The sequence below is a fragment of the Buteo buteo genome, chromosome 23, assembly GCF_964188355.1.
Source record: "Buteo buteo chromosome 23, bButBut1.hap1.1, whole genome shotgun sequence".
Lineage (NCBI taxonomy): Eukaryota > Metazoa > Chordata > Aves > Accipitriformes > Accipitridae > Buteo > Buteo buteo.
Window position 1 is genome coordinate 5,542,694 of NC_134193.1, and position 27,975 is coordinate 5,570,668.

The 27,975-nt window shown below is 55.3% G+C and overlaps 2 protein-coding genes across 3 annotated transcripts; one reads left to right on the top strand and one right to left on the bottom strand.

The window, feature by feature from the left end:
• Positions 1-1,734: 1,734 nt before the first annotated feature.
• On the bottom strand, positions 1,735-27,911 carry FGD2 (FYVE, RhoGEF and PH domain containing 2). 2 transcript variants are annotated; one of them, XM_075054982.1, is made up of 18 exons: positions 27,658-27,911; positions 10,697-10,968; positions 8,308-8,584; positions 7,590-7,670; positions 6,936-7,084; positions 6,369-6,525; positions 6,103-6,241; positions 5,479-5,537; positions 4,937-5,083; positions 4,436-4,528; positions 4,050-4,129; positions 3,941-3,971; positions 3,741-3,833; positions 3,392-3,517; positions 3,044-3,190; positions 2,484-2,627; positions 2,138-2,399; positions 1,735-2,054 (listed from the first exon to the last, which is right to left on the bottom strand). In XM_075054982.1, the coding sequence occupies exons 2-17, from the start codon at positions 10,759-10,761 to the stop codon at positions 2,169-2,171; spliced, it is 2,019 nt and encodes a 672-aa protein (XP_074911083.1). In that variant the 5' UTR covers positions 10,762-10,968; positions 27,658-27,911; the 3' UTR covers positions 1,735-2,054; positions 2,138-2,168. The 2 variants fall into 2 exon arrangements, with proteins under 2 accessions (XP_074911083.1, XP_074911085.1); XM_075054984.1 differs by lacking the exon at positions 4,937-5,083 and having other exon boundaries at positions 1,735-2,399.
• On the top strand, positions 11,659-23,507 carry MTCH1 (mitochondrial carrier 1). The gene is made up of 12 exons (XM_075054933.1): positions 11,659-11,882; positions 12,686-12,770; positions 14,125-14,231; positions 14,678-14,755; positions 15,036-15,093; positions 15,546-15,597; positions 16,445-16,504; positions 19,765-19,858; positions 20,225-20,272; positions 20,465-20,532; positions 21,251-21,326; positions 21,772-23,507. Exons 1-12 carry the CDS (start codon positions 11,661-11,663, stop codon positions 21,844-21,846), a joined length of 1,023 nt encoding a protein of 340 aa, XP_074911034.1. The 5' UTR covers positions 11,659-11,660; the 3' UTR covers positions 21,847-23,507.
• Positions 27,912-27,975: the final 64 nt, after the last annotated feature.

Genomic DNA, 27,975 nt, shown 5'->3' on the forward strand with positions numbered 1-27,975 from the left:
CCACCCATTAATTAGGTCTCCCACCAGCCATTTTCAATGATGCTCGGGGCAGCTGAGCGATGCTGTCTCCCAGCCAGCCGTCTTTGGGGACAGCACGATGCCGAGGCCGTGGCAGTAACCTGCCCCGGTGCCCCATCCCTCCCTCCATCCCTCGGCCACCTCTCTTCCCTGGCAGCCCCTTTCCCACAGCACACGTGGATGCTGCAGCGGGGCAGTGGTCCCCAAGGGTGGCCGGGGGGGCCGAGAGGGGGGTAGGTAGGAGCTGGTAAAAATAGCACGCAGGTGCCCTCTGCCCCAGAAGCGATTTCTCGTTTGGTAAACAGGAAATCTATTCTTAGGCCCATTCATGAGCCGCGGGCTGACAGCAGCTTCCCGGTCCGGGCTTGTTTTGTTCCTCGCTGACACAGGGGTGACGCTGAGGCGGAAGGCCACCACGCAGAACCTTCCAGCCCTGCGGGCTTTCCCTTGCTCACTCTTTTCCCCCTGGCAGCACCCTGTGCTCCTCAGCTTTTCCGGGGTGCTGGGGTTTCCCCTTTACACGAGGCAATGGTGGGAGGTGAGGGCAGTTTTGGGGTGTCTCTGCAAACCCCCGTGCTGCTTGCTTCTGGGCCCGGCCCCATGCTGGGTGCATCCCAAGGGGCAATTGCTTTGGCAGAGCTCTGCCCCCAACATCTATCTGCTCTCCCCCTTCCTTGATGGTATTGCTTTAGTTGGAGGAGATAAAGCCACCGCAGTTTGCCCTTTCCTGGGATGAGCTGAGCTGGGTAGATTGAGGAAGGAGGACAATGCTCACAGCTTTCTCCTGGCTCCCCAAAGTCCCCCAGAGTAGTGATGGCTGTGGTTCATCTTTGGTCCCCATCCTTTCCCTGAGCATTGTCCCCATTTGCATTACCTGGCTCCAACTCGCTTCCCTTCCCGCTCTCCATGGATCTGTTTAGCCTTTGACGCCCTTGGGTTCTGCTCAAGGCTGCTGTGTTTTTGGCTGGTGGGCTGGAGGTGCTGCCTGATCCAGGTGCAGGCAGCAATCTCTGCCTGCTAGGGACAGCCTTCCCTGCCTGCCAGGGATAGTGGGCTCCCCCAGCTCCCTGAATGGGGCTCCCACATCCCATTTCAGCCTCTCACAGGCTCAGAAGTGGCAATTCCTGCCTGGGCAACATTTCTGGGGAGGTAAAGAGGGTGCGGAGAGAAAAACGTGGGGCTGCAGCCTACAGCGCTGTGTGAAACGACCAGGGGTGCTTGTTATGCTGATGATGGAGAGGGGAATTCCCCCGCGTCTCCCCAGCATCATTGCCCTGCACCAGCGTGGCAGCACCACCTGTGTGGACCCAGCCTTGTCCCAGGGTCTTTACCCACCAGGAAACGAGTGACCGAGAGAGGTACAAGGGTGGAAGGTGCTTGTGGGCAGGATGGGGTGTAGGGAAAATCTGGCATGGGCAGGAGTGCAGGCTGGCATGGGGACACAGGCTGGGGGTGTCTGTGGTTAAGGGGTACCCCCACACCATGGGATTGCACCTGTGAGAGGCCAGGAGTGGTGACAGGCTGTGAGAGGGACACCCTAAATCCAGCACTAGGGTCCCTGAGCCGGGTGAGTGTGAGCTACAAAGCTGCGTCTCTGCAGGGTGTCAGATCCAGGCCTGTTACAGATAACGTGATGTGGGGCCCCGGCGACAATTCCACAGAGTGCTCTCGAAAATACACCCCCCAAAAAAGCCCCTTGGACTGCACACGGAGGGTCGCAGGCAGGATTTATAACAGCAGTCCCAATTCCACAGACGCTTTCACAAAACTGGGCATCCCCCCTGCACCATCCACTGCCGGGGCCAGGCTCGGAGGAAGGCTGAGGCATTGCTGCCCTCGGGCGGCAGCCGGCGGGACGACACAGCGGGCCGGGGCCAGGCTGGCTGCAGGGGCGCAGGCTCCCCAAAACCCTCTGGCTCTCCCTCCACCTCACGGCTCAGGTACTCCCATCGTCTCTGTCCAGTGCGGAGAGCAAGGAGGGAGGGGAAAGGGAATCCGGCTTGTCCGTATGGTGGCAAACGTGCCCCCACCTTACCCTTTTTGTGACAAAAAAAAAGCAGAGAGGTCAGGGATCTGCCTGAAGCCAGCCACGAGCAGGATGGGCAGGGGGAGGTCTGACCCGCCAGGCAGCCCAGGAGGTGGGGATGGCCTCATTCTGCTTCGTCGCTGGAGTCCATATCCTCGCCCTCCTCCAGGTGTGTGATCCCCGCAGCGGAACGTGCCATGGTCCTCATCCAGCGCTGCTTCAGCTCCTCAGTGTCAGCCACAAAGGTGTAGACCTGCCGGGACTGCACCAGCTGGAAGAGGTGGCGGGAGTCGCCCTGCGGCAGGTCCCTCACCTGGTAGCCCAGCAGCGGGATGGAGGTGTGGGCTCGGACGTCCTGCCAAGAGTGGAGAGAGCGGTGGGAGGCAGGGGATGGGCGCACTGGGATGTCCCTTGCAGATGGAGCCAAGCCTGGCCTTACCTGGGGTGCCGCGTAGATGTACAGCACAAGGGGATCATCCTGCGGGATCACAAACCAGCCCCGTGTGCCCCCCTTGCCGTTCTTGTCCAGCAGCTGCAGGGAACTGCACAGCAAACTCTTGCCCGATACCTCTGCGGCTCCTTTCTGCCAAAAAAGACCCCGAACAAATCCCTAAACGCTCAAGGTGGGAGGCAGAAAGGGCACTGAGCGAAGGTCATTTTCTGGGGAATTCCCTGCCTGCTCCACAAACCCCCCCAAATCAGGGCAGGCAAGGGGCAGTCCCGGCTGTGAGGGTCCTCCTGAGATCCCATGGTGGAAGGAAACCCGGATGCCTGGTCCCAAGGCTCAGAGCACGAGGGAATGAGCTTAGCACATCCACCAGCCTCGCAATTAGCAGGCACCCTCTGACTGCTGCAGGTGCAACTCCCATCCCTTCTGCTGCAGGCACATGGCTGGGCTGTGACAGTCAGTCTGGGGACCAGGGCGAGTGGCAGAGCTCAGAGGAAGAGGGACAGAGGAGCAAGGCATGGGGAGGACGGGCAGAGAGGGGCAGAGCTCACCTCCAGGATGCCTTTGTGCTTCCCCTCCCGGTCCTCAAGCACCAAGTGGCCTGTCAGGAAGATGTAACATTCCTGGCACACACGGTTCAGGCGGTTCCCGTCATACTGTAGCTCAGCCTTGTAGTCAGAGCAGCGAGCACACACCACCTACAACCACCAGGCAGGGACACTGGTGAGACTGGGGCAGGGCTGGGGGATCCCAGGGGCAACTGCAAGAGGAACTGAGGGGCAGGAGCAGCCCTGAGCCCAGGGAAAGGGGTAGAAGGTGTAGGAGAGGTGCGCTCCTGCCCCAGCAGCCACCTGAGCAGGCCAGGAGGGAGGGAAGAGAGGGGGGACAGGGCAACTCACATATCCACAAGCTCGACAATGGTGTCTCCGGCGCATGATAGCATTGAAGGGCTCCTTGCAGCGCATGCACATGGTCACCAGGTTGTCCCGTACCCACTGTGGAGCTCGGCGGCCCAGCTCCTCTGTCTGGGGGTGTGAGACTGCATTGCTGGGGCTGGCTGGCCATGGTCTGGGTGGTCTCAGCCCCTCTGCTCTCACACCTTCCCCTCCTCAGCCCTTCTCCCCATCCATAGCCTCCCCCCAGCTCTGTTTAGCTAGGGAAACTGAAGCACAGCAAGGTGGGCTCTCCTGAGCTGCTGCACAGGGGGTGCTGGAGGCAGGCAAGGCATGGAGAGGGCAGGAGGGTTACCTTCAATGCAGGGGTGCCTGTCTCCAGCCCATGTACTGCTGTCTTAAAGGTCTCACTCCTCTTCTCCTTCCTGTCAATGGCATCTTGGAAGGCCTAGAGGGGAAGGCAGGGCTGGAGGGGCAGTTGGCGGGGGCTGCCCCTGAGACAGGGCATCCAGCTGGGGGGAGTGAGATGTGCCACCTCTCCCAGCACTGTGGTACCTTGATCCAGGCGTTCATTTCCTCCTCAGACCTGGGTACAAAAGGGAGATAGATAAGCCACTGTCCCCTCCTCCCTGAGGGTCTGCAGGACTGTCACCCTTCCCCTTACCTGGCTTGCAGTTCCAGCGTCCGCTGCTTTCCCGAGACCAGGAAGGTGTGAGGGAACTGCGCGTCGTTCAGCTCCCGCACCTGAGAGAGACCGAAGAAAGGATGTAGAGCAGCTGAACCCACCTGCAGCACACAGGGACCTTCCTCCATGATGTGGGGGACAGGGACTTCCCTCAGGCACAAGCCCTTCAGCCCCTCAAATCCTATGTGCACAAGATGACACTGCTATTTCACAGGATCAGAGCATATCAACCAGTCCTCCCCACCCTTGGCTCCAGCTCCTCCCTCCTTTCTGAGGAAGAAGCAGCCACACTACACCCCAAAGCGGGGTGCACTTTGGAGGAACCAGGGTCTGGGAGAAGCACAAAGACAAGGTGCCTGTCTGACCTTCATGCTGTCCACGTTGATGCGGAGGTGGACCTGGAACTCAGCACCCACCTGGATGACCTTGGGCACGCAGTACAGCAGCATGTTGTTGAACTGTGCAGGGGGGGAAGAGGGCTGGTTGGTGCCCAGCACCTGCGTGCTCAGAGCTGGGGGCTTCCCTGGGATCAAGGGTCCTTCACCCCCCTGGGGCTGAGCTGGTCCTTGGGAATAATCCAGCCTAAAAAGTGACTGCTTCTGCCCCAGCCCTCTCCCACCCTACAGAGGCAAAGTGCTCTAGGAACACGGCATTTCCCAAGGGATGCCGTGCCCAGGGGATCAGCAGGTTCCCAACCACGTCCTATACAGGGTGCCCTACACCGGGCAGGTCAAACCCCCCAGCTCTGAATTCATCACCTCTCTGTAGAAATGAACCAGCAACACCCCGACCAGGCTGTGCTACCCCTCTCCCCATTCCCATCTTATCTGCTCCCTGGCCCTTCCCCTAGGCATCCCAGCTCCCACCAGGAACAGGTACTTCTCCGATGTGCTGTTGTTGCGGGTGGAGATTTTTTGGATCGGCCCCTCCTTGATCAGCTCATTGGAGGGGTCCACAATGCCATCCTCGAGGCCCAGCCGCTGATAGACCACCCAGAGGTTCTGCAGCCGTTCCTAGGGGAGGCAGAGGGACCTGTTTCTGTGGGGAGCTGAGCAGCCACAACCTTGTCACCCCTGGGTCCCCTTCATCCCCAGCTCCCAGACCAGCTGCTGAGCACTGGGAGAGGTGGCACAGTTCTCTCACCCCAGACTGATCTCTGAGAGCAGCTCACAGCCTTGAACAGCCGGTCACATCACGGCTGTTGTAGACATGACTTCCCCAGACTCAGGATGACAGGGTTAGACATCAAGAGCAGGGTCTAACCTCCTCTACTGAACCCACAGCGCTCCTGTCCCGTTCAGGGCAGGGCTGTGCTCCACCGAGTTGCACAGCAATGAGGCCATGAGGAAATCTGGCAAATCACCGTGCCGTGAGCTGCAAAGCACTGCCAACTGGGACAGGCACTCACCATCTCGGCAATAGCTGCGTTTGAGTGCTTAGCCACCATAAAAATCATCTCCAGGGCCTCTGCAATGAGAAGAGAAAGGGAGGAGGATAAACACTTGCTAGGGAGCTGTGAGAGAAAACTCCTGGGACTCTCCCTCACGGGTGGGAGACAGGCATGTGGCAGCTGCTGCCCTCCCCTGGACACAACCTGAATGGCCCTGAAACGCTGCACCAGCGTCTGGGTCCGGCCAGACTGTGCGGGGTAGCCTGCTCGGGTCCTGGGGGGACGGATAGCCGACTCGTTTATCACTCCATCCCAGCAGGACTGGGAATTGCTGTCATCCATAGGGGTCTGATAGCTCCCCCAACCACTGCAGGTCTCCCTGGGGGATGCTCGGGAGGGATCATCTTTATCCTGAAACACCACCCACCTTCCCCACTGACCTCCATAGACCCTAAAAGGGCAGATTAATCCCTCTCCCTGCTAGAAAAGGGTTAGACAGAGAAGTTTATCTAAGGGCATAGGGCAGCTGGTGAGAGAATCTGGGTATCCTGATGCCCGTGTACAACATCAGGGGTTGTTATTTCCCCTACAAACCCACCCTGTCACTCCCCACAGTGGGGAAAGCCAGATGGAAGCCCTTACTCTCTGCATCGTCCCGGTCTGGGGACTCAGGTGGTAGTTTTCGGACATAATCTTTCAGGAGGAGTTCGTAGCGCGGGATCCTCTGCACAGGTTCCAGCATGTGGTGCTGCAGCGTTAGATTAGCACAGGCTTTCCTCTTCTGGGGAGAGAGCACACATGGAGAGAGAAACAGTGACCAAGGCAGCTCCTGCCCTCTGCTGCTTCCCCCTTGCAGAGAGACTGTGGGGAGCACCGCTGCGGTCCCCCACTGTGCCATGGCCCATTACCTGGATGTCAGCAATGAGATCCTGGAAGGGTGGTGATTTCTCCGACCAGACAGTGATAAGCTCCACAGCCTTGTCGAAGTTCTTCACGTATTCACCATACATCTTGAGGAATGGTGCAAGCTTCTGGATCACATCCCCGATCCGTGGGTTGCAGCTCCTGCAGGAAGGAACCACAGACCAGCAGCTTCCTCAGTCCAGCGGGGCAGGCAGCGAGTGAGGGATGAAGCGAAGGGGCAGCTTGTGCATGGTGGAGGATAGAGGTTTTTACTGCTGCGACCTGCTACGTCCTCATACAACTTCTTGCTCTCCAGAATGGGAATGTCCCCAGCCTGCAGCCATCCTGGGCTATTCATGCCTGGGCACACCCCTAAACCACCTGAGATGTCACCCCTCTTTTCCAAAGTACCCTGGTCTGGGTTGGAGTGTTTTAAGGAAGTGCTTTCCAGCACAAAGACATTTGGAGCAAAATAGGCTGAGCTCTGGTGCTGGTGGAAGACCAAATTCATCACTGCTCCCCCATTGTGGCAAAGCAACACAGGTGTCTAGCCCACCCTTCTGGCAGCTCACCAATCCTCCATGCGCTTCTGCAGCTCTGGCAGGAAGAACTTGGCGTGGAACTGGTAGATGGAGGAGATGTTGGAGAAGATCATTTTCACCACCTCCTCTGGGACTGTCTTCCCATTTTTGGCTTCTTTCATCAGCTCTGTATAGAATACCTGGAAGAAAGAAGGGGTGAATAAAAAGGGTCAGGAAGAGGCTTGAGGATCCCATTCCTTCTCTGACTGGCACATCGTGCAGTGAAAATGCCTGACTCTGTGCAGAAGGGAAATCCCAGGCCCCAAGAGAGAAGCAGGGGGGATGGTAGGCTTTGCTGGGATAAAGGTGCTCCCTGGAGGTGTGGGGTGTAGGAAAGGCAAAGGCCAGACCCATCGTCTGGCCATGAAGACCAGCAACCCGGTGTGGCTCTCATCTATACAACTTCATTCTCTCCAAAATCTCCAGTAAACAGTCCCTGGCTTGTGCATACCCTGAACTGAGCCTGGGCACTGCCACAGGGTCCAAGCCCTGCTGAGAAGCACATGAAAATCGGTGAGTGTGGGGCTGCACCAAGGTCCTGCCTGCTTTGTCAGCGTGAAGTGGCCAAACTATGCTGGTGGGGGCAGACAGCAGCAGGGCTATTGCTTCCCAGACTTGTGTGGGCCTCTCTGCTCTCCAGCTTACCTGGTCAAGAAGGTGGAGGCGGTTGACATAAGCCTGCTCTGTCTCCAGCAGCTCCAGAGCAATTTTCTTCTCCTCTGGTTCCTGCGTGGGGAGAAGGGCTCAATCTCGTGGGCAGAGATGCGACCCCCACTGGCCTGAGGGGATTCAGCTCTGTTCCCCAGTGTTCACAGACCACAGCCCAGCATCAAACTGGACCTCAGTGATCTGAGGGCAAGGGAAGGACCTCTACAAAGCATGTGGTGAAAACAAGGGTGAAAAAAAAGCTGTTGGGAAGGCTGGCTCATGTCTTCCTGGGTCACACCTTTCTATGTGCCTCCTGGAGCAATACAGGGCTAGTGATGCTGAGGAGTGGTGCAGGGTGGGGTGGGTTAACCCCATGGTCTACAATTGCATCTAGGAATTGAATGCAGTCCTGCAGAAATGTGCCTGCAGTCAGCAAAGGGCAGCACAGCCCTGGGGATGCCCTGGGATGGACACGGCTGGGCCCACCTGTGCATCTGATGCCCACGGCATAGTTATAGCAGAGCTGGAACAGACAAACTCTGCTTGGATCTACCTGATTATGGGGAATTTGTGCCCAAAGCACCAGGGAAGGGGCCACTTTGCTGTCAACCTACGCACCAGCCCTTGCATGGCAGTGACTTGCTCAGGGCCAGCAGAGACCTCAGCTCTGGTCCAGCCCACGTGACTACCTGCCTGAGCCACCTCCAGAGCTTACCTTGCTGCCAAGCTCGAGGCCTGGGTCCTGCTGCCTCCTCCAGTTGTCCTCCCTGATCTTGTGTCGGAAAGAACGGAGGCATTTGAAGCTCAGCCCCCGCTGACCCTGCTGCTCCTCCTCCTCCTTGTCCTCTTCCTCTGCTTGGTGCCTGGCAGCCATCTGGGAGAGGCTCTGGCCCCGGCTGGTGGGGGACACTGGAAGTTGTTGGGGCTGGCTGGCTGCAGGATTAGTCTGGCCGTACGGAGGCTGCTTGTCCCTCCATGGAAATTTGCTGGCCCTGCCATGGAGGAGTCAGAGTGATCAGCTCACCCATTCCCCCAGCACAGCACAGCCCACTTAGGCCCAGGTTAAAGCCACCATCCTTGAGTGAAGGCGATAAGACAGAGCAGCACCCCAGCGCTGATGCTCCTTTGCTCTGCTACAACCCTGCTTTACAAACCAGGGTCTGAAAGCCCATACATCCTCCAAGGGGGCCAGGATCCAGCCCTTCTTCTCTCAGTGTATCCTGCCGATGTGGTCAGTCTCCATCCTGCTCTAAAAAAGCACGACTGCTGTTTATCCCACCCACAGCCATTTATTTCCTGAAGTATAGCTCTGCTCTTTGCGGTGCTGGCACAGCTCTGGCTTTCTGCCTGTGGCCACCAGGGAACCAAAGTGGGAAGTCAGCAGCCTTGGGCACGAGGCTTTAAAAGCCAAATAGTCAAGAGGTGTCAGCCAAGAGGAGAGCTTGTGTAGGTGGTTTTGCAGAGGGGTAGTTTTCTGGTGGTTTTCTCTCTTCCCTTTTCTGGCAGAGACAAGGAAAACAGGTCCAGGGCAGCCATGGGGGAGAAACCTCACAGAGCACAGGCCTTTAAGATGACAACAGTGAATTGTCTGTCATACAACAGCTGGTTTGTGTAGTAAATTGCTCAGGGCAGAAACTGGAAAGACATCCACTCGTGGCCTGCAGACAGGAGTGGGATGAGGAGGAGGGGAAAACCAGGATGAAACTGGACATAAAACTGCACAGTTAAGGATAGGAGATGACTTGAGGGGCAGACACTCATCTGAAGAGGATGACGGGTCCATCCCCATGCTGATGAGCATGTGTCTGTGAGCTCGGGAGTCCATTCGCAGCCATGCATGCATCTGCCTGGTCCTTGGGGGCTGGCATAACCCTTCATGTGACAGAGAGGCTTTATCTGTCCCTTCTGGTGCCTCCCAGACCTGTGCCAGCCTAAACCCACTGCCGAGATCCGACAGGGAACTTCTCTCTTTCTATTTGCACTGACTTGGGCTAAACTGTTTTCTGTTCCAGAAAACTCATTTCCAGGTTCCCCAGCTTCCTCCAAAAGTCATAAGTTACTTTTATTTCCTCTAAATCAAACTCACGCTTCACAATAAATGACAAACACACTGCAGCAGTGAAATGGAGGCAGATCAAATGCTGCAAATGGTTCCAATGCAACAACATCACAGGCCAAATTTTGACTGTGGCACCATGGGGACAACCACACTGCTCTGGAGCCATCCAGAGGCACAAAGCCCGGAGCAAAGCACGCAGTGGAGACGCAGGCAAAGTTCCCAGAGCAGAAGGAAATCTCGTGCCTGACCATCTTTAGGAAGTGCTGCAAAACTCATCTGCCCAACCACCTAGCCTCATTAAGGCTCACTGAGAGCACCCCACTGATACAAGGGAAGGCAAGATTCAGTATCCCGATTCAACAAGATAAGGAATCTGAGCCATGGACACAACGATGACTCACCCCAAACCTCGGAATTACTTCTACACCGGGGGCAAGGCAGATCCCCTTGCTCTGACCCTGGCACATGCTGTCTGAGGGTGCTAGCTCACACTCCAAGTGAAGGCACTGGTTTATGGGGCTGCTATGCAGCCCAGAAAGAACTTGCTCTCTCCCTTAACATGATGTTTTCTCTTCCCTTTCCTAGGAGCCACATCACTGCAAATAACTGGATAGTCTGAGGCTGGTGTCTAAGGCTCAGATCCTTCCAGAAGCTCAAGCAGTTAATTCCCAGCAAAGACCCCTGCCTACATAATTGCAAACCAAAATCCTTTTTCCCCAGCAGCAGGGGAAAAAACATTCATCAGCCAGGCTGACTGCAAAGGTGCTGAGTGTGGAGGGAACAAGCATGCCACAACCTAACCCTGGGCCAGGGACAGAAACCTCCAGCAAAGTCAGTCACATCCCACTGAGGTTTTCAGACTTCTGTCCATGACCCGCAGCAGGAGGAAGACACTGGGGCAGATCCGAGTGCTAAAGAATAGCAGATCACCTAATCAGCTTCTCCACAGCCTCCAAACCACCTCCACGGTGGGTTTCCTCCCTTCAAAACCCACACCACGTGGAGCCCCAATGCACCCGCAGTGCCCAGGAGCCTCCCTCCTTACCATTGCTCTTCGAACACAGCCACCAGGTTCAACACACTCCGTTGATTATCAGCCTCTCCCTCCATGGCACTGGCTGCACCAGCTGGGAGCAGGTCCAGGGTGTAAAGGAGCTGCAGGGGCAGCTGCTGATGGCTGCGGCTCCCTTCTTCTCTCCCCCTCTCTGCTTTGAAGTGTTTCTGGGACCCAGGATGTTGTTTGGGGATGAGGATTTGCACAATGCAAAGACCATCTGATGTCCTTTCTGTGGTAGCAGAGCTTGTCTCTGGGTTGGCCTCAAAAGGAAAAGGAAAGAGGAAGCGAGTCTGGTTGCAAGTAGGAGAAACACTGAGAAAACACTGGGAATTTGTTCAGTTTGGGGGGGACCTTGCCCTGTGCCCCAAACTAGCGGCATAACCAAGCCCAGAGCAGCAGCAGGGCCAGTGCAAGGCTACAAGCTGGGCAGGAGGCCTGACTACTCAATGGGGTGTGCTGTGTCCCACCATGCGTTGGAGCCCGGGGTGCCCCTCACGGGCTGTGTGTGAGCCTGAAACAATCCTGCTGCTACTAGGGGCCATGAATAGGCAGGAGGGGACCTGCTGTGAGGGATGGGAACGGGTGAGAGGCTTGCTAGCACTGCAGGCCCCCCTCGTGCGTGTCCAGCTGGAGCCAGCCCTCTGAGGAGAGCCCAGGGGAAAACAAAGCGCAAGGCACGACCCCACCACGCCACATCTCCCCCTGTGCCCCACGGCCTCGCTGACTCCCCCCCTTCCCTGTCACGGCCCTCGGCGGCTGCCCTGTCATGGCCGCCCCGTCCCCTCCCTCACACCGTGGCTCTCTCCCCCCTCCCGCCCTTCACTCAATGGTTCCCCCCCCCCCCCCCAAGTCCTTCACACAATGGTTCCGCCCACCCCGCCCGGCGCGGTGACGCACGACGCCTTGGGGGGGCGGGGCGGCGCAGGCGCAGCGGTGGCGGCGGCGGGGGGCTATGGCGGCGGCGGCGGCGCCGCTGCCCCCGGCGGCGCGGGCGCCCCCTGGCGGTGTGGCGGGGCGGGCGGTGGAGGCGGCGGCGGCGGCGGCGGCTCCGGGGGCGGCGGCGGACCCGGGGGAGGCGGCCCGGGTCGAGGGCGCCGAGGGGCTGTTCGTGGTGCTGGGAGCCGGGCTGGCCGCCGCCAGCCACCCGCTGCTTTACGTCAAGCTGCTCGTCCAGGTCCGGGGCTACCGGGGGTGATCGTGGGGGTGGGAGGGCGGGGAGCCCGTGTATAACGGGGGATCGGGACCCCGATATAATGAAGGGAGGGGGACCCCTGCGTAGTGCCCCTGTGGAGACCTCTGTGCGCTGGGGACCGCTATAAATGCAGCCCCTCCTCCCTTATAACGGGACACAGTGGGGGCACCTGTATAACGGGGGGGCACCCCGATATAAGGAGGCAGCGAGGACCCCCATGCGATGGGAACCCCTGTATATAAGAGGGGCTGAGGTCACCCTGTATAACGGGGGTCCCTATATAACTGGGAGGATGAGGGCAGCTATCAAATGGGGACCCCTGCAGAGCAGGGAATAGGAAACCCTGTATAATGGAGGGATGAGGACCCCTCTGCAGTGGGGGGTCCTTTATAGCAGGGGCATCGGGACCCCCTCCTATGACAAGGAATGGGGATACCCTGTAGAGTGGGAGCACCTATAAAATGGGAGGGATGAGGATACCCTCTGCAATGGGGACTCCTGTATAAGGAGGGATGGGAAACCCCTATAGAACAGGTATCCCGAGAACCCCTCTGTAAGAGGGACCCCCATAAAATGGGAGGGTTGAGGACCCCCTGTACCCTAGGGACCCCGTATGATGGGGGAGGGACTGCCCATGTCATGGCACCCCCATGTATCTGAGGGTGACAGGGGGGGATGTGGCCCTTTGGCAGCTCCCAGGACACCGAGATCGGGGCCACGTGGCCTGGGGTCTTTGGGAATGCCGGGACAGGGGCAGGGACCTGCTCACAGGGTTTCTCTTGCAGGTTGGGCACGAGCCACTACCTCCAACCGTTGGAAGAAATGTGCTGGGAAGGAAAGTCCTGTACCTGCCCGGCTTCTTCACCTACGGTAAGCAGATGTCCCTCCCTACCAGAGCAAGGTCCTGCCGAAAAATGGGGCTGGGAGCTGCCGGGTAGACCAAGCTGACCTCCAGCAGCACTCCCACATCCCCTTGGGATCATCCTAAGGCTGCAGTGAGACCTAAACCACTATGACTAGTTGCAAGGCTGTCAGATTTACCTTGGGGACAAGGAGGTGGTGGCCCCAGTGTTGGTGCTGCGTCCCCTTTCCATGGCACGCTGCTCTGGGTTTGCACCGTAGTGGAGGGGGCAGTTGGGGTTTAGGTAGCGTAAGTTTGTTGGTGGAGGGTTTTGTGTCCGTTAGAGATAGCAAAGCGCCTTTCTTCACTACAAAACAGCCCTGCAATAACTTGGCCCCTTGCCCTGCTCATTTGTGTTCTAGATGGAGCCCTACAGGGACAGAAATACCAAGAAAAGGGAAGGTAGTATGTTTAGAAAGAAAAAAAAAAGTACTATTTTTGTCTTTTTGTGGGTGGAGCAGCACAGGAGAGGCAGGTGAATACTCTGTGACCTTGGGGGTTGCTTTCACAGGGGGTTTGCTGTGGGGAAGGGGTGTGCACAGTCCTGAAAGCCAAGTTGGGCCGATCCCAAAATCAGACAGCAGTACCCATAGGGTTGGGGGGGACCCAGCCCAGGAGCAGTATGAAAGCACGGCAAACCCATCCTGGGACATGCAGGGCTGGAAACGCTCCGGTGCTGCCCTTTGGAAGATGCATTTTCCAAATATATTTGCAGTGTTGGGTGATGGAGATGTGCAGAGCCTTCCTGGCTTCACTTGGGACAGCAGAGGATGGGGGTCAGGAGCAGTCGGTACTCACAAGCACGTAGTGGGTTGTATTGCACCATGTTGTATCAGGGAGAACTTGGATCTGTTGGCTTTTTTTTTGCCTGGAGACCTGAGGAAGTTTGACTGGGAGAAGGTGGTGGGGCAGGAACTGAACCTGGGTTTGCGAGATCCGTATTGACCCTGAGTCCCTCCTCAGGGCGGAGGGAGGAGGTGACACGACACACCACATGAGATGATCCCTCCCTACCCTGGTTCAGTCCAAACTGCCTTGTAGCCCTTTCAGGTGAGCAAAACAATCAAAAGACAAGAAGTAGCCCAGAATACTGGAACTATCCTTCCAGATGAGACATGACAGAGAATACTTAAGGATTCTTTGCATCCTCTATGAAGTTTATTTAGGACTGTTATAATAAATCACTTACGGTGGGACAGCAGAGCAGCTGCTGTGCTGCGCTGAGCTCCAGCGTGGTTTCAGCTGAACACCGGAGGTGTTTGGGGTGCTTTCCATGAGTTGGCCAGTTCCCGACTGACGGCAGCCTGATGTTTTCCTACCCAGCCAGACACATTGTGGAAGTGGATGGGAAAAGAGGCCTCTTCCGCGGTCTTACTCCTCGCCTCATCTCAAGCACTTTATCAACCATCACCAGGGGGAGCGTGAAGAAGGTAAAGGTCAGCTTCTCTCTCCATAAATCAGCTTGCTGGGTTGGCTGGTGCTACTGCAGCAGAGCCAGGGAGCGTGCATGTGCCTGCACCCAGCCACGACTGCGCATGGAGGAATAAAGCGCGCATCCCTCTCCATCTCCTAAGGGCTCGGAATAGTCCTCCAGGGCAGAAGGAGATCGGTGCCCATATCCCTAAAGCTTGTTTTTTAAACAATTTTAATTTAATTTGAACAACCACTTGCCTTTTATCTTTTGTAAGCAGTTTCATGACCCCTCTCTTCCCCTGTTTTACTTTCCATCCTTCCTTATGTTCCTTCTTGCCCATTTTTCTTCTCCTCCCATCTAGAGCACAACTGCTCGTGGTTTCCTCCTGTCCTCAGACATCGAGGGTTTGTGGGTCAGCATCTCCATCAGTTTTGACCACATGTTTCTTCTTTCTCCACTCAGGCCTTTCCACTGGAAGACATGGAGCACGTTTCTAACAAGGATGATGTGAAGACCTCCCTTAGGAAAGTGGTGAAAGAGGTGAGAAGTGGATATTGCGTGGAGAGTAAAGGAAGCTTAAACTGTGGCATGTGGGTGAAATTACTTAGAGAGAAGCTCTGGGTGAAATGGCTGTGGTATTTAGCAGCCATTCTATGTCCAGCTATGAAATATTTCATAGGAATAGAGGTTTACCACAAACAACAGATTTCAAAAGACAGACCCAAAATGGGTGTCACTACATTAGGGGAAAGGGCCTGATCTGTGCAGGTGGACCAGCACAGCTTTTCATACAGGTGTGGTTTTTTTCTCCTCTTCCCAGACATCTCATGAGATGATGATGCAGTGTGTGTCCCGGGTTGTCTCACATCCACTGCACGGTGAGTCTTGTCTCTCTGCGTGGCAGCCCTCTCTGGACCAAGGATCACCGCAAACCCCCGTTTACTTGATGTGCTTCTCTATCATAAATGGCTTCATATGAAACTGCAGAACAGATGTGGGTCTGAGTTGTTGCTTAGGGAGGCTGACGCTTGGGTTGGCCTTCAGGGACTAACCCAGCTGAGGGGCAAGGTGCTCTCTTCCCTTTCATCCAAGAGCTTGTCCCAGAGATCCTTTTGGGCTTAGGGCCAGAAGTCCTTCCCATCACTTACAGGCTAGAGGAGGGCACTAGTTTCTAATGAGTCTTGCAGTAATGAGGACCACCAAGAAGAGCTGGAGGTGATGCGAGTTGAGGGAAGGGAGAGCAGAAGGGTCAGGTTGCATTTTCCTTCACATCCATTGCAACCCACGCTGGATTTGTTTCTTTGTCAGCCCTGTGTTTCTTTCTTCCTAGTGATCTCTATGCGCTGTATGGTCCAGTTTGTAGGCCGGGAAGTCAAATACAGGTGAGTGGCTGCAGCTCTGAAGGGTTTGGGCACACAGAAGCCCAAGTCGAGGAGTCAGCGGTGCCAGATGCTCCCATGCAGTGGGCGTATTGCAACCCAGGAGGTTTGGGAGACCAAAAAATGAATCTGAGCTGTGGTTAGAGGGTGGATGAGTGGGGGGTGAAGGGGTGTGGGGAGGCTGGGCTCTGTCCCTGGCAAGCCTCTGTTCTGCCTTGTGCCTGTGGGGATTTTGGTGGCTGTAATGCACCTTGCTGATCACACAGTGAGTCTCCTGCCTTTTTGCTTTAGGTGTTAGTAGAAAGGAAAGTCAGCAGGGAGGCAGAGTAGGTAATACGAAGCGTTGCTGCAGCCCAGCTAGTCTGCAACATTTTTCCAAGCCTTTTCCAGTAATACCTGCCTCTCTGCAGGGCAAAACGACACGTACGGCCACCTGAAAGCATGCTAGACACAACTGCAACTAACCCACAACTGCCAGCACGAGTTCCTAGGGGCAGGACAGCGTTCTTGGGCTGAGAATCAGCCTAATCAAAGCACATTATGTGCCATGGTTGCGGCACGTGTACCCACTCGCACAAAGCCAAGGAGAGCTCTTCTAGCTTCAGCATTTAAACAGTTGTCACCAAGTTGAGTGTTGTCCCAGGCATTGTTGCAGACTGGCAGAGTGCAGACATGACCCCCCTTAAGGGGTTGAGGAGAAGGAGCAGAGTGGAGCTGCCTGCTGCATTGCTGGTACGGTGGCTTGGTGGGGACACTGCTATGGCTGGTGGCTGCAGATTGCATGCGAAGCTGCGCTGGACAGAGACAGAGCAACCCTTGCACACTTATAGCTCTTTTCCTTTCTTGGCAGTGGTGTGTTCAGCGCCATTGGCAGGATATTTAAAGAAGAAGGGATCCTGGGATTCTTTGTGTACGTGAGTTGTTGTTTAAAAACTTTCTCCCATAGTCCAAAGGCACCAACGGCTCTCCTGGCCGCTCTGCCAACCTCAGTTAGAGTCACGCTGAGCTCCCCCCATCTGAAACCTTGTCTGACCCTGGGACTCTCACATCAGATTAAATCTGTGCCTTTGACAACGATCCAGTTTGACCATTAAGTTTACCCCAGATCTTATATTCAATCAAACCTTCAGAGCCCAGAAAAAAACCTTTATTTTTTCTTACCTTTCTTTTTCCCTTGATGCTTCTTTGTGTTTCAGTGAAAGGCCATTTAAAGCATTTGTTTGTGCAACAGGCACCAAGATCAAGTGCAACAATGGGACCCCTTGTTGAAATAAAAGCCAGGGCCTGGGTAAGAAGCAACATTCCTCTGAAGAGCACCATGGGTGCTTGTAATGAGCAGGTGGTTCGTGCTGGCAGCAGGTTTGCCTGTATGGCAGGACCGTGATGCTGCCCAGCTCAACGGCATCACTGCCTGGACCCAGAAGGAGCTGAAAAGGCGCTTCCAGCCGCTTATGAAGCGTGGCAAATTGATGGCGTCGCTGAAGTGGAAGTCTAGCGGACACCTTTATGCTTGAACCCTTAATTAACACTTCTTGCCTTTTTTTCACGTCTATATAAAAGCAGAACCACCTGCTGCCTCTGCTCCTGGTGGGGAGATAACTCACTTTATTATGTCAATAATAGTAAAGGCAGCTCCAAAATTTCAGGAGGCATTTTCAGGCCTGATGCCTTTGGCTGTGCAATGACAAAAATTTGGGTCTCCAGATGAAACATGAGTGCATCAGGAAGAGGCAAGCAATCACAGGTGGTCTCACCCTGTCCTTCCCCAGAGGGAAAAGGCCAGGGGTCTGCAGAGACCCAATCAGTTGAGTGTCACTGCATCTTCCTTTTGCAGCCCACAGCTTCTCTGCTGAGCTGTGCAGCCCCAAATCTCCTCCATTAAATACAGGTTCCTCTGGGATGTTCCCTGTGCATGGGGCACAGCCGGAGCATGCTGCCAGTCAGCCCTCCCTCTCCTCTACCTCCCGAGGAAATAACGTGAAAGGAGCCACTGCATTCCCTTCCTCCACATAAAATAAACACTGTTGGTAGCCTAATTAAACTTAATAGTTCACAGGAAAGGCTTTAACACAACCCAAAATGTCTCAGGAGGGCTCTGAACTTATACGTGCTCTACAACCCTGCTAGGAAATCACACTGCTGTGAGAGGAACACAAACTGCATCTGTAGGACCAAACTGCTGCTTTTCTGCTCTCAGCCCTCCTAACGCAACCTAAACACATCCACTCCCTTAAAATCATTGCAGTGCACTTATTTCTCATGGCCTTATAACCTCTACACAGCAGTAACAGCAGCATATGCTTGATCTGGGTGTGTGCCTGGCTAGAGATAAAGACTTTTCAGGGGATGGACTTATCTCACTTCCCCTCATATCTGTAGCAGTCTCCTGCCTGCCAGCACTCCAGAAAGATGTTTCTGGGGCTCCAAAACTGCTGCATGTGGTCAGCTTGATGATGGCTTGTCCCAGCCCTGCTGCGCACTGGGGTTTGTCCTGTTGGGTCACATCACGGGCTTCACCATCTGCCTGCTGCTGTTTCAGGTTTTAATGTTTTGTCATCTTCTAAAAATATTCCTAGTCCAGATCTCCTTGGACATCTCACCAGGCATGAGAGCTGTAGCACAAATGAATTTGGATTTTTTTGGTCCTCTTCTGCAGTGCCCTCAAACCCCTAGTCTCCAGTCATCCCATAAACTCAGGTCCAGCATTTGTCGTTACTTTGATGACAAGAGAGAGACGTATGGTATCCTTATTGCAAATGGAACAAGTGAACCGATTCTCTATCAGCAGATGAGGTTTTACTTACATGGCTGCCATGGCCCAACCCTCTGTTTCTGGACTTTATTAAGCCTCTGTTGTATCTGCAGCAGCTCAGGAGTCTGCTTCAGACTTGACTTTAAGTTAAAGAAAGAATTTTTTTACAAAGGCTGTATGCTAAATGCAAAGCAGACCATCTCTTTGGGACCAGAGAGCTTTGATTTCTTTGTCCTATCTGTTGCTCTCGTATCACATCTTTTAAGCCAGTGGATCTTCTACTGAAGGTTTCTGCTGTGCCTAGCCCCTGAGACCTTGGCTGCATCTCCAGAGCTGCCAGGGCCTTGACAATACACAGGTTGTCTCTAAAAAGTATAAACCCTAACTCCAAGCAAGCAAAGCAGGCTGGATCAGAGCATGCAGTCCCAATTGCTGCTCTGCTGCTGCAGCAACCACAGCAGGAAAGTAAACTGGTTCCCTGTTCCAAAGAGGCAGTGTTGTGTTTGGGAAGAAACCAATGACTTTGACTAGTGTGCTTGGAGGTGGCTCTTTTCAGCCCAGCAAACACTTGGTGTGGCTCTCAACAGGGTCATTTTCAGAAGAACTGTTTGAACACACCTGCTGGTGAAACAGGCAGGTTTGAATCACACCTGGATCATTTTGCAGTGGAACAACTGCACAGCCGAAGCAGGAGGCCCTGCACTCGATGCCTACGCTGGTACAACAGATGCTGCTGGAGCACTGACAAAGTGGAAAACCCCTCTGAAACGATTTGTTAATGCTTTAGTGCCATTAACTGCAGAAGCTAGAGGTGGTCATGCTGCTGGGAGCTCCGGCCCACGTGTTGATCAGAGCCATAAGCCAAAGCAGCACATCACCCCCTGTCCTCATTCTGCCAGGTGGCAGCAGGGACTGGGAAAATCAGAGGGACTGGAGTGCTGCCCCCAGTTAATCCCACTTTGCAGTAGAGCAGGTTTTGCAGGAACAACCCCCCTCATTTTAATTTCTAAAAGGAGGGAGATTCCACAAAGAGATAAACTTCTTGTTCTGCATCCAGAAGAGCATCTGCAAAACGAGCTTAACAGAAGCCCACTTCATCAGTCTTGCCTCGGTTTTAGAGCAGGAGTTGGGCCAAGAAAGGATTTGGGGTAGAACAGGGGGACTTGGCTGAGTCAGATCCCAAACTTCCTACTCTAGAGCATCCCCCGACTGGAGGAGCTGGCAGCACACGCAGGACCATATTTGAAGGCCAGGAGAGCTCTTCCCAAAATCTCCCCTTTTTCCTTCAGTTTCTTCCAAAGTAAAGATGCATTTTGGGGGAGTGGGGTTCCTCTATGCTGGTGGAGGGAGGGCAGGGCACCTCAGAAGGCAGCTCTGGGACCCTTCTGTACCTCACGCCCCTCTTTTTGCCATTGCAGTGGTTTAGTCCCTCGCATCCTGGGGGATGTTATCTTCCTCTGGTGCTGCAACCTCTTGGCTCACTTCATCAACACCTACGCGGTGGACGATAATGTGAGTGGAAGTGCCCAATGGAGGGTTTGGGGGGCCCATACCAAGCACCTGCAGTTGCAAGGAGTTAATGGGTGGTTAATGGCTAATTTAATACAAATAGACACTGGGCTTTGGATAAAACACTGTAAAAGTGCTAAAGATGCAGCGTCTGCTCAGGGCTGTGGTTCAGCTGCAGTTTAGGGGATCAGGTTTGATAGCAAATGTCTTCCCTGATTCTCAGCTGGGATGCAGTGTGGTTACCGTTGCTTTCTGCCCTATTCCCCTGTCCCACACCCATCATCTCAGGCTCAGAGGAATGTCATGTAGTGACAGTGACAGCCTGGTCTCATCCGCCTCATCCACAACCCCTTTGGTTTCTCTTTCCAGTTCAGCCAGGCATCGGTGATCCGGAGCTACACAAAATTCGTGATGGGGGTACGTAGGCAACTGCCATGTCATTTCTCCTCTTCCTGCCATCTGTGAGGTGAGAGCTCGTGGTCTGGGGACAAAGGCTGGTCTGTACTTTATATCCAAAGATGAGGATAACTTTGCTAACGTGCAAAAGCTGGAAATAGCTTTTTTTGTCATAATGAACAAAGAGAGGCTATGGGTTTTCTGTGCTTTCAGATCGCTGTGAGCATGCTGACGTACCCGTTCCTTCTCGTGGGAGATCTCATGGCAGTGAACAACTGTGGGTATGTCCGTCACATTGAGATCTAAGGCTTTCCCTTCCTTTCTTCCAGCCCCTTGTTGTCTGAATCCTCTGCTAACGATCGTAAAGCTTTCATATAGAACCGTAAACTATATGGCACCTCACAGAGTTGGCTCGTTTCCTGTCCCAGGTTGCTTATAATTTTAGACCAGAGGGCACAGACAAGAGCAGCATAAAAGCTCAAGTGGAGAGAAATAGGGAGAGTCACGGTGGTGTGGTCCAATCTGAACTAGACCGGAGGCAGCAGGGATCAAAGGGACTGTCCTGGCTCCGGGGAGCGGCACGAGGGAAAGCAAAGCTCTTAAATGCAGCGATGAGTGCAGACAGGAGCAGGACCAAGCTTGCTTTCCCAATCCCACTGCTGCAAGAAGTCTTCGGCATTCATGTTTATGGGAAGGGGACTGTATCCAAGCCGCTGGTGTAGTGTTTTCTTGATATCTGCTGGCTCTTGAAGGTGTAGATACAGCATATAGTCCCGGGCTCTTAATGTACCCAGGTAATGCTCCTTGTTTGTACACTCCAGGGGTAATTAAATTACATGACCTGTTGCATTGTAAATAATGAGCTGGTCATTTGGCCTTCAGCCCGGTGCGGACACTGTTTCTGTGTCCTTGCTTACACTTACTGCTGCTCTTGTGTTACCTGTCTGGATAATGTGACATCTGTACAGACCGTCTCAGCTATTTCTTGTTGCCATGCAGGTTGCGTGCCGGCCTCCCTCCCTACGCTCCCGCATTTACATCCTGGATCCATTGCTGGAGGTATCTCAGTGCTCAGGTGAGGGAGTGGGGCACGCACAGGGCTTTGGGCTCACTCTGCTCCTTCCCGAGATCTCCAGCGCTGCCCCAAAAGTGCCTATGCTGCATCCTTGACATGCTCTGTAACGCGTTTCCAGCCCTCCAGTTCTGGAGCTGGTACCAGGCATGGCAGTACTGGTCTGCCCGTTACATGCCCCAAGCTTGCAGCCTGCAAACTTTTAGCCAATGCATTGCACACAGCAAAGCAAGGTGGCTCTGCCACTCTCCATCAGTCATCCCTGGGGGAAATGCTTGACTCCAGTGCCCATGGGGCTGAAGCCCTACTTTCTTCTCTGTAGCAACCTGGGGTGCTCAGGCCTGGCAGCCCTGCAGAGGGCACGAGTCAGTCCCTGCTAAACCAGCTGCAATTCCCCAGCCAGGTCTCAGCACGGCTGCCCTGACTCTGTGCTCTCTCTGCTCCTCAGGGGCAGCTGTTCCGTGGCTCCAGCCTGCTCTTTCGCAGAGCACCCATGCCAGCCGCCTGCTTCCCCATCGACTGACTCCTCTGCAGGGAGCGGTGATGAACTCAGACTCCTCAAGAAACCCTAAGCTTGTTTCGATACGTGTATATTTTTTCTTTTTGATCTGAAGTCCATGGTGCCAGAACAAGACACCTCCTCTCCAGCAAGGCCACCAACAAGTTGGCTTCTGGAGATCTGTCTTCAGGCTCCAGCTGGACCAAAGCTCCATCCTCATGGCTGTCTCAACCGGGACGTGTAGCAGAGAGCGCAGAAGGGTATTGTCTTGTCTCTTTGGTCCAGGCTGTAGCTCTGGAGTCACTGGGGAAGTCTGGGAAACCAGAAAATGTCCAGGTACTAAACGAGCCAGCCCAGAGATGCAGGGACAAAAGACTGCTTCGTCCTGCCTGAGCTGAGAAGCAACAAGAGATCCAAGGTCGCCTTGCTGGGAAGGCTATGCCGGCTGACCAGCCTCCTGCTTCATCTCTTCTGGAGAGGGCAAACGTTTGCACGGCAGGTGGCTCATCCTGGGTGAGATCAATCCTGCGACCCATATTTAAGGTTTTGAGAGTACCTGAACACTAGGGAGCACACCACTTCCCATGGGCATGAAAGGGAAATTACAGTATCAAAACAGAAAAGGGAAACGCGAGTCCCACTACAGAGAACAGCACAGTCCCAAAGAGACAGGTACGGCTCAGCTCCAGGGCAGTGCTAGGACTTGGACATGGAGAGAGCACTTGGGGAGGGATGTATGCTGCAGATGGTAACTGCTCTGGGAAGGCTTTTTGCAGCGGGACAGGCTGTATTTAGGATACACCCAACAGAGCTGCTTGGTGTAACCTGGGCAGGCAGCCTGTACGCATTTCTCAGGGGAGATGGGTCCTGGGTTGAACTGGGACGACTGCATCGCACAAGTGTCTCCCAGCCAGCAGGACCACAAGCCCTGCCAAGCTCCTGCTAAACCTGAGCATCGCCGCTTCACTGATGGATGCGGAGCCACGCTTGCAGTGCTGCGCTGCTGCGTGGCAGCATCCTGCTAATAGCTACACACAGGAGGGTTCGCCTTGTAGGAGGGGCACTCAGTCCATTGCTGTCTGGAATAAAGGAATAAACCTTGAGCTAGCCAAAGGCTCGCGAGGCATTAGGGTCAAGGGCTCCTTGTGCACACGGGAGCACGGCTGGCCCTTGTGTAGCAGGGCTTACCGGTGGCAGCAGGGCAGGATTTATCCTCGTCTCCCAAGATGAGTTTTTTTTTGCACCAGTCTGTGCTGTCGTGGCAGCCAGGCAGATTTCCCCCATTTTGGTTCCCCCACGAAGCAGTCGTTTGCACAGAGGTGTTGCTGCACTCCCTGGGAAGGGGTTTTGGGGTCCTTGAGCAGGTTCCCATGTGCTGCTGCAGCAGCAGCTGGGGTTGCATCTCATCCTGGTCGACTGGGGACCCCAACCTGCCATTGCACAGGGGTTTTCCTCCATCAGACAGGTTTGATCCACGCCTCCCACCCAGGGCTTGCAGGACAGTGCTGGTACACACTGGGACCGGCGGTTCCCACCCAGCTCCCTTCGGTGTTGTGAAGTCTGTCCTGTCTGTCCTCCCTTCCTCCCATACAGTTAATGTTACCTTAGCAGAAGTTAAATAATGCATGGACCTGTTCCCTAACACCAGAGATTACTTCAAAGAGGATTTAACTATGCTCCAAAATACAGCTATAAAACAACAACTCTTGGGTGTTTCTTTTTTTAAAAAGTGTTAATTTTTTCTGCATAACGGGCTTGCTCACTCAGGGAAGGTTTTAGTTAAAGACAGGCACTTCCTTTGGTTTCTTCCCCAAAGCAGGGGCTACACCAGCTGTTGCAAACTCAGATTCCCTCTGATCTTCCTCACCTCCATGGAAGGTCGGCAGGTTTAAGCTGAGCAAACTGCATCGGGTGCACCTGGAGTGAGGGTGGAGGCAGCAGTGGGCTTGGCTTCTTGAAACAATATACATGAAAGGTATTTGGAGTTAAAATTGACCCCGAGCTCTTCTGGAAGGGATGATGGAGACCCTTTGCTGCTGTCGGGTGGGCTTAGCTGCTCCATCCTCCCCTGCATGGCTCGCAGGATCCTTACTGAGTGGCCTTTTATCACATTAGCCGGTTTCTTGCCTACCCCAACACCGGGGATTACATCTCCCAGATCATACAATGCCTGCGCAGGAACATATGCCTTTACCCTCAAAATTAAGGCCACCTTCTGCTGGTCACATGCCTGTAAAACCTCCTACACCCTGTGTGCAGCCTGGCTGCAGTCACTGCAATGAAAAGTGCTATTTCCTTTCTTTGAGGAATTTACCTAAATTTGCACCAGAGCAAGCATCCTGCCAGCAATTTCTGCCCAGTTCACTCAGAGCCACTAACTTTGTTGGAAACGCAACACTTGAATATAGTTTTTGGTCAATTTAAATGAAAACCAGGTTTCAAAGCTTTCAGTGCACTGCCTAACCTTGAAGCAGGGGCTGCCAATCATAGGATGATTAAATATTTCCTTACCTCCTCCTATTTTTAACCCTGGTTCTTCTTATCCTATGCTGCATTTGAGGTGTTCCACCATGGGGACAATGTCTACCCCAGGAGCAGGCAAGGAGACAAACCAAACCCTGGCTGGGCACCCCCCCTCCCTTAAACTGCTGCTCCATTAGCGGGTGCTCAGCCCCGCAGCTGGTGCTCCTGTAGCACAGCTGATGGGGACAGAGCCCAGCACCCGCAGGAGAGGGGATCTGGGGTGAAACCTGCGGTCGGGAGAACAAATAAAGGGATGTAGGGGGAGGTTTGGGTCTGGCGTCTGGGACGGAGCCAGGGATTTCTCCCACACACAGCCCCAGCACTCCCCTATCTGCCCAGGAAACAAACTTAGGTGTAAATATTGACTCTCTCCTGCACAAAACCGGGATGGGTGGAGATGGCTGTGGTTCCGTGCCCGTGCGGTTTATCAGCCCTCAGTGGAAAACAGAGATTGCCGGGACTTTGGCCTCATCTGCTCCCAGCTGCTGGGGGGAGAAGGGAGGCAGCGGCTGCAGCCGGGAGAGGGAAACTCAGGTCAAGGCTGCCCTGACTCTCTGCAGGGCCCGGATGCTTGGGTCTGGCAGGATTTGGGGAGCAACGAGGTGCTGGTGAAGCCCTTGTGCCCAGGGAAAGCGCAGCTGGGCTTGGACCGATTGCATCATCCTTCCCTTTCTCCCTGCAGAGCTGTCCTGCTAAGGACCCTTCACTTAAAACCAAACCCCCGCCCGGCTGTGCCGCTCTCCCCGCTGCAGAGCCAGGAGGAAAGCAGCCCAGCAAACCTCTGGTAATGACTGTACGGTGCCCATCACCCTGGTGTCTGGCTGCCAGACCCCCGCCCCGGCCAGCCCTCGCCAGTCCCGGCAGCAATGGAGGGGCCCCGCACGAGGAAGTGCCCCTGCGGCACGGCCGCCCTCGATAAGGCTGTTTGCGCCATTCTCCTGCAGCGCCGAGCTCCACGTAGGCAAATAATTATTTAAAAAATGTATACGTAAAATAATAACCCTCGCGAAGGAGATCCTGCCGCCGGGAAGGTGGGACTGGCTGGTGCCAGGAAATGCTCCGGGTGGGGACTTGGACTGGACCCAGGTGCTGGCGGCACGGTGGCTCTGGACCCGTCCCCTGTCTTTGCGCGGACCCGTCCTTGCCGGGAGCGGGGCGGCCCCGTCCCCTGTGATGGCCTTCGCCACAAGCGGGAGGTTACGGAGGAGTCGGGTCCTGCTGGATTCACCCCGCCTTGCACAAGGGAAATCCCAGCTGGAAACAAGGAGAAAAGGCCACAAAGGGCACGGCGGGAAAGCTCGGCGCAGTGGCCTGACCTGCCACGCTGGCGGTGGCGGCTCCGTCCATCGCTCGCGGCTTGTAAAGGGAGGGGAAGAGCTGCTTTCCGCGCTCCCCCTTGCCTGATGCGGGCCCTTTTTTGGGGGGAACTCCCTCAAATCGCCCCAAGCTGAGCCGCCCCGTCCCCTCCTGGGATGGCAGTGCTCCTGGGGGGAGCCGGCGGCGTTTTATCCCACCCTGAGGAGACCCCAGGCCTTGGAGGAAAGAGGTGGCGGCACAGGCCGGCCGGGGTCGGCCGAGATGCCTTTTGCCGCGGCCACCATGGCCCCCTCACGCCTCCCTCGGCGCTCGCACGGCACCGGGCCCCCCCGTCCCGGGGGAGAAGCAGGAGGCCCGGCGAGCCGGGGAAGGGGGGAAAAGTCTCCCCAGCTCTTGATTTGGCTTCTCTCCCCTTGCTGCGACCCGATGGCCAGGCCGGCGTGGCGAGGGTCCGCATCGCTGCTGCAGCAGCCGTTGTCCGAGGCTCCGTCCCTTGCTGAAAACGTGTTAATTCTCTAATCTTTAGGAATGGAGTTTCTCCCTTAAAAGCCGCCTGCGCTCTGCGGCGGGGTGGCGCGGCTCTTGTCAGGCTGCCAGAGGAGGCCGGAGCAGCGTCACATGCTGCAAAGTTTTACAAGGCGAGCGAGCCGTCTGGGGAGAGGGACGGGAGAGGGGACAGACGCACGCACGCACTCGGACGCGCACACGGAGAAACCTCCTCCGGGCTCCCTCCGGCTCTGATCCCAACGTTTATTATTTTTTTTTTTCTCTCCCTTTTTTTTTTTTTTTTGGAAGAACAAAGACTTTGGGGTGGGTTGGCGCGTTTGTTTTTCCGGGGTTGGTGTCGGTGGATGGGGGGGGGGGAAGGAGGCCGGAGGCGGAGGGGGGAGACTGCGGCTTGAATGCGAGAAAGTCCCAAATTTCGCTGGCCGAGTTGCCGAGACTGTCTCTGCGAAACTTGGAGGAAGAAAGACGGGGGGAAAAAAGGGGGGGAAAAAAATAATTAAAAAATAAAATATGATGACGTCACTTGGAGCAGGGGTGCCTTCCCCGCTGCCTGTCAGATGCGCCTGAAAAGAACAGGGCAATAAAACAACAGCCGCCTCTGTCTCCCTCGTTAAACACGGCACTAATTGGATGTTAATTTCTCCTTGCTCTTCTCGCTGCTCGATTGTGAGGGCTCTGCCTGGCTCTCCCTCTCTCGCTTTCTTTCTTTCCTGTTGCAATGCTCTTGGCAGCTCCGAGGGACTCCGGACTGTGCGCTCCCCTCCCGCTCGTGGACTGGAATAATTCAGGAGCTGGGAGAATTAAAAAAGACGAGGCGCGGGGGCGAACGGTTCAGAAACGGGGCGGGCGTGATGGATTTTGAGAGCTACGCTAATCTCCCCGTTTCCCGTGCATTGTCCTGCCGACTTGGAGCTATTCTCTTCCCATTTGATTTCTCTTCCCCCCCTTTCCCTTCGCGTTGGGTTTGGGCTGCCGGGCAAAAATATATGTTTCAAAAAAAAGCATAAAAAAAAAAAGAAAAAAGGCAAAAAAAAAGGAAAAAAGGCAAAAAAAAAAAAAAAAAGAAAAAAGGCAAAAAAAAAAAGGCAAAAAAAAAAAAAAGCACGGTTCAATGACGACAAACCCCCAAACCTCCTCCCAGCTCCCCCCGTCTCGCCGCGCTGCCTAACCCCTGCGTGGAAACAGGCGTTTTAGGGAGCCGGAGCAGGAAGTTGTTGTTCTCTGTCTTGCCCAGGTCATCCTTAAAGGGTATGTGTGCAAGAGCGGTGGGCGCGTGGGGCTCGGCGGGCTCCCGGCGGCGATCGGCCGCCCCCCGATTTGCCTCCCGGCCGACGAGGCGAGCGAGCGGCGAAGGGGGAGCGGGGGCCCGGGTGGTGTTTTGGGGGACGCGAGAGGGGCCCAAGGGACAGGATGGGTGGGGGAGCGGAGGGGAGGGAGCGGGAGGCGGAGGTGGGGGGAGAGAGCGAGAGCCGGGGAGTAAAGTCCTACCTGGGATCGGTGCCAACTTCCTGCAAAGGGTTACAGACCCGCGGCTTTGAGAGCCCACCAGAGGCGAGTGCGCTCTTGTCACGGTTCCAAGGCGAGATGAAGGCAGCGGGAACAGGTACAGCAGATGCCGAGTGGCCTCGTTTGCCCGCCGAGCGGGGCTTTGGCTCGATTTAAACCTCGCCGACGGGGAGGCTTCGGTGCTCCCGCCGGCGGGGGCCTCGCCATCCCCGCACGAGGCCGGCGGGGCCGGCGGGTGCCAAGGGTGGGGCGCGCCGGCCGGCGGCGGGGGGGGGGGGGGGGGGGGCGCGTGCATGGCAA

Coding starts and splice junctions, on each gene's coding strand:
- MTCH1 (XM_075054933.1), top strand. CDS start 11,661: ATGGCGGCGGCGGCGGCGCCGCTGCCCCCGGCGGCGCGGGCGCCCCCT. Junction 11,883..12,685: donor ACGTCAAGCTGCTCGTCCAG/GTCCGGGGCTAC, acceptor TTTCTCTTGCAG/GTTGGGCACGAGCCACTACC. Junction 12,771..14,124: donor GCCCGGCTTCTTCACCTACG/GTAAGCAGATGT, acceptor TTTCCTACCCAG/CCAGACACATTGTGGAAGTG.
- FGD2 (XM_075054982.1), bottom strand. CDS start 10,761: ATGGAGGGAGAGGCTGATAATCAACGGAGTGTGTTGAACCTGGTGGCT. Junction 5,084..5,478: donor ACGCAGCTATTGCCGAGATG/GTGAGTGCCTGT, acceptor TGCCTCCCCTAG/GAACGGCTGCAGAACCTCTG. Junction 2,628..3,043: donor AGCACAAAGGCATCCTGGAG/GTGAGCTCTGCC, acceptor CTTTTTTGGCAG/AAAGGAGCCGCAGAGGTATC.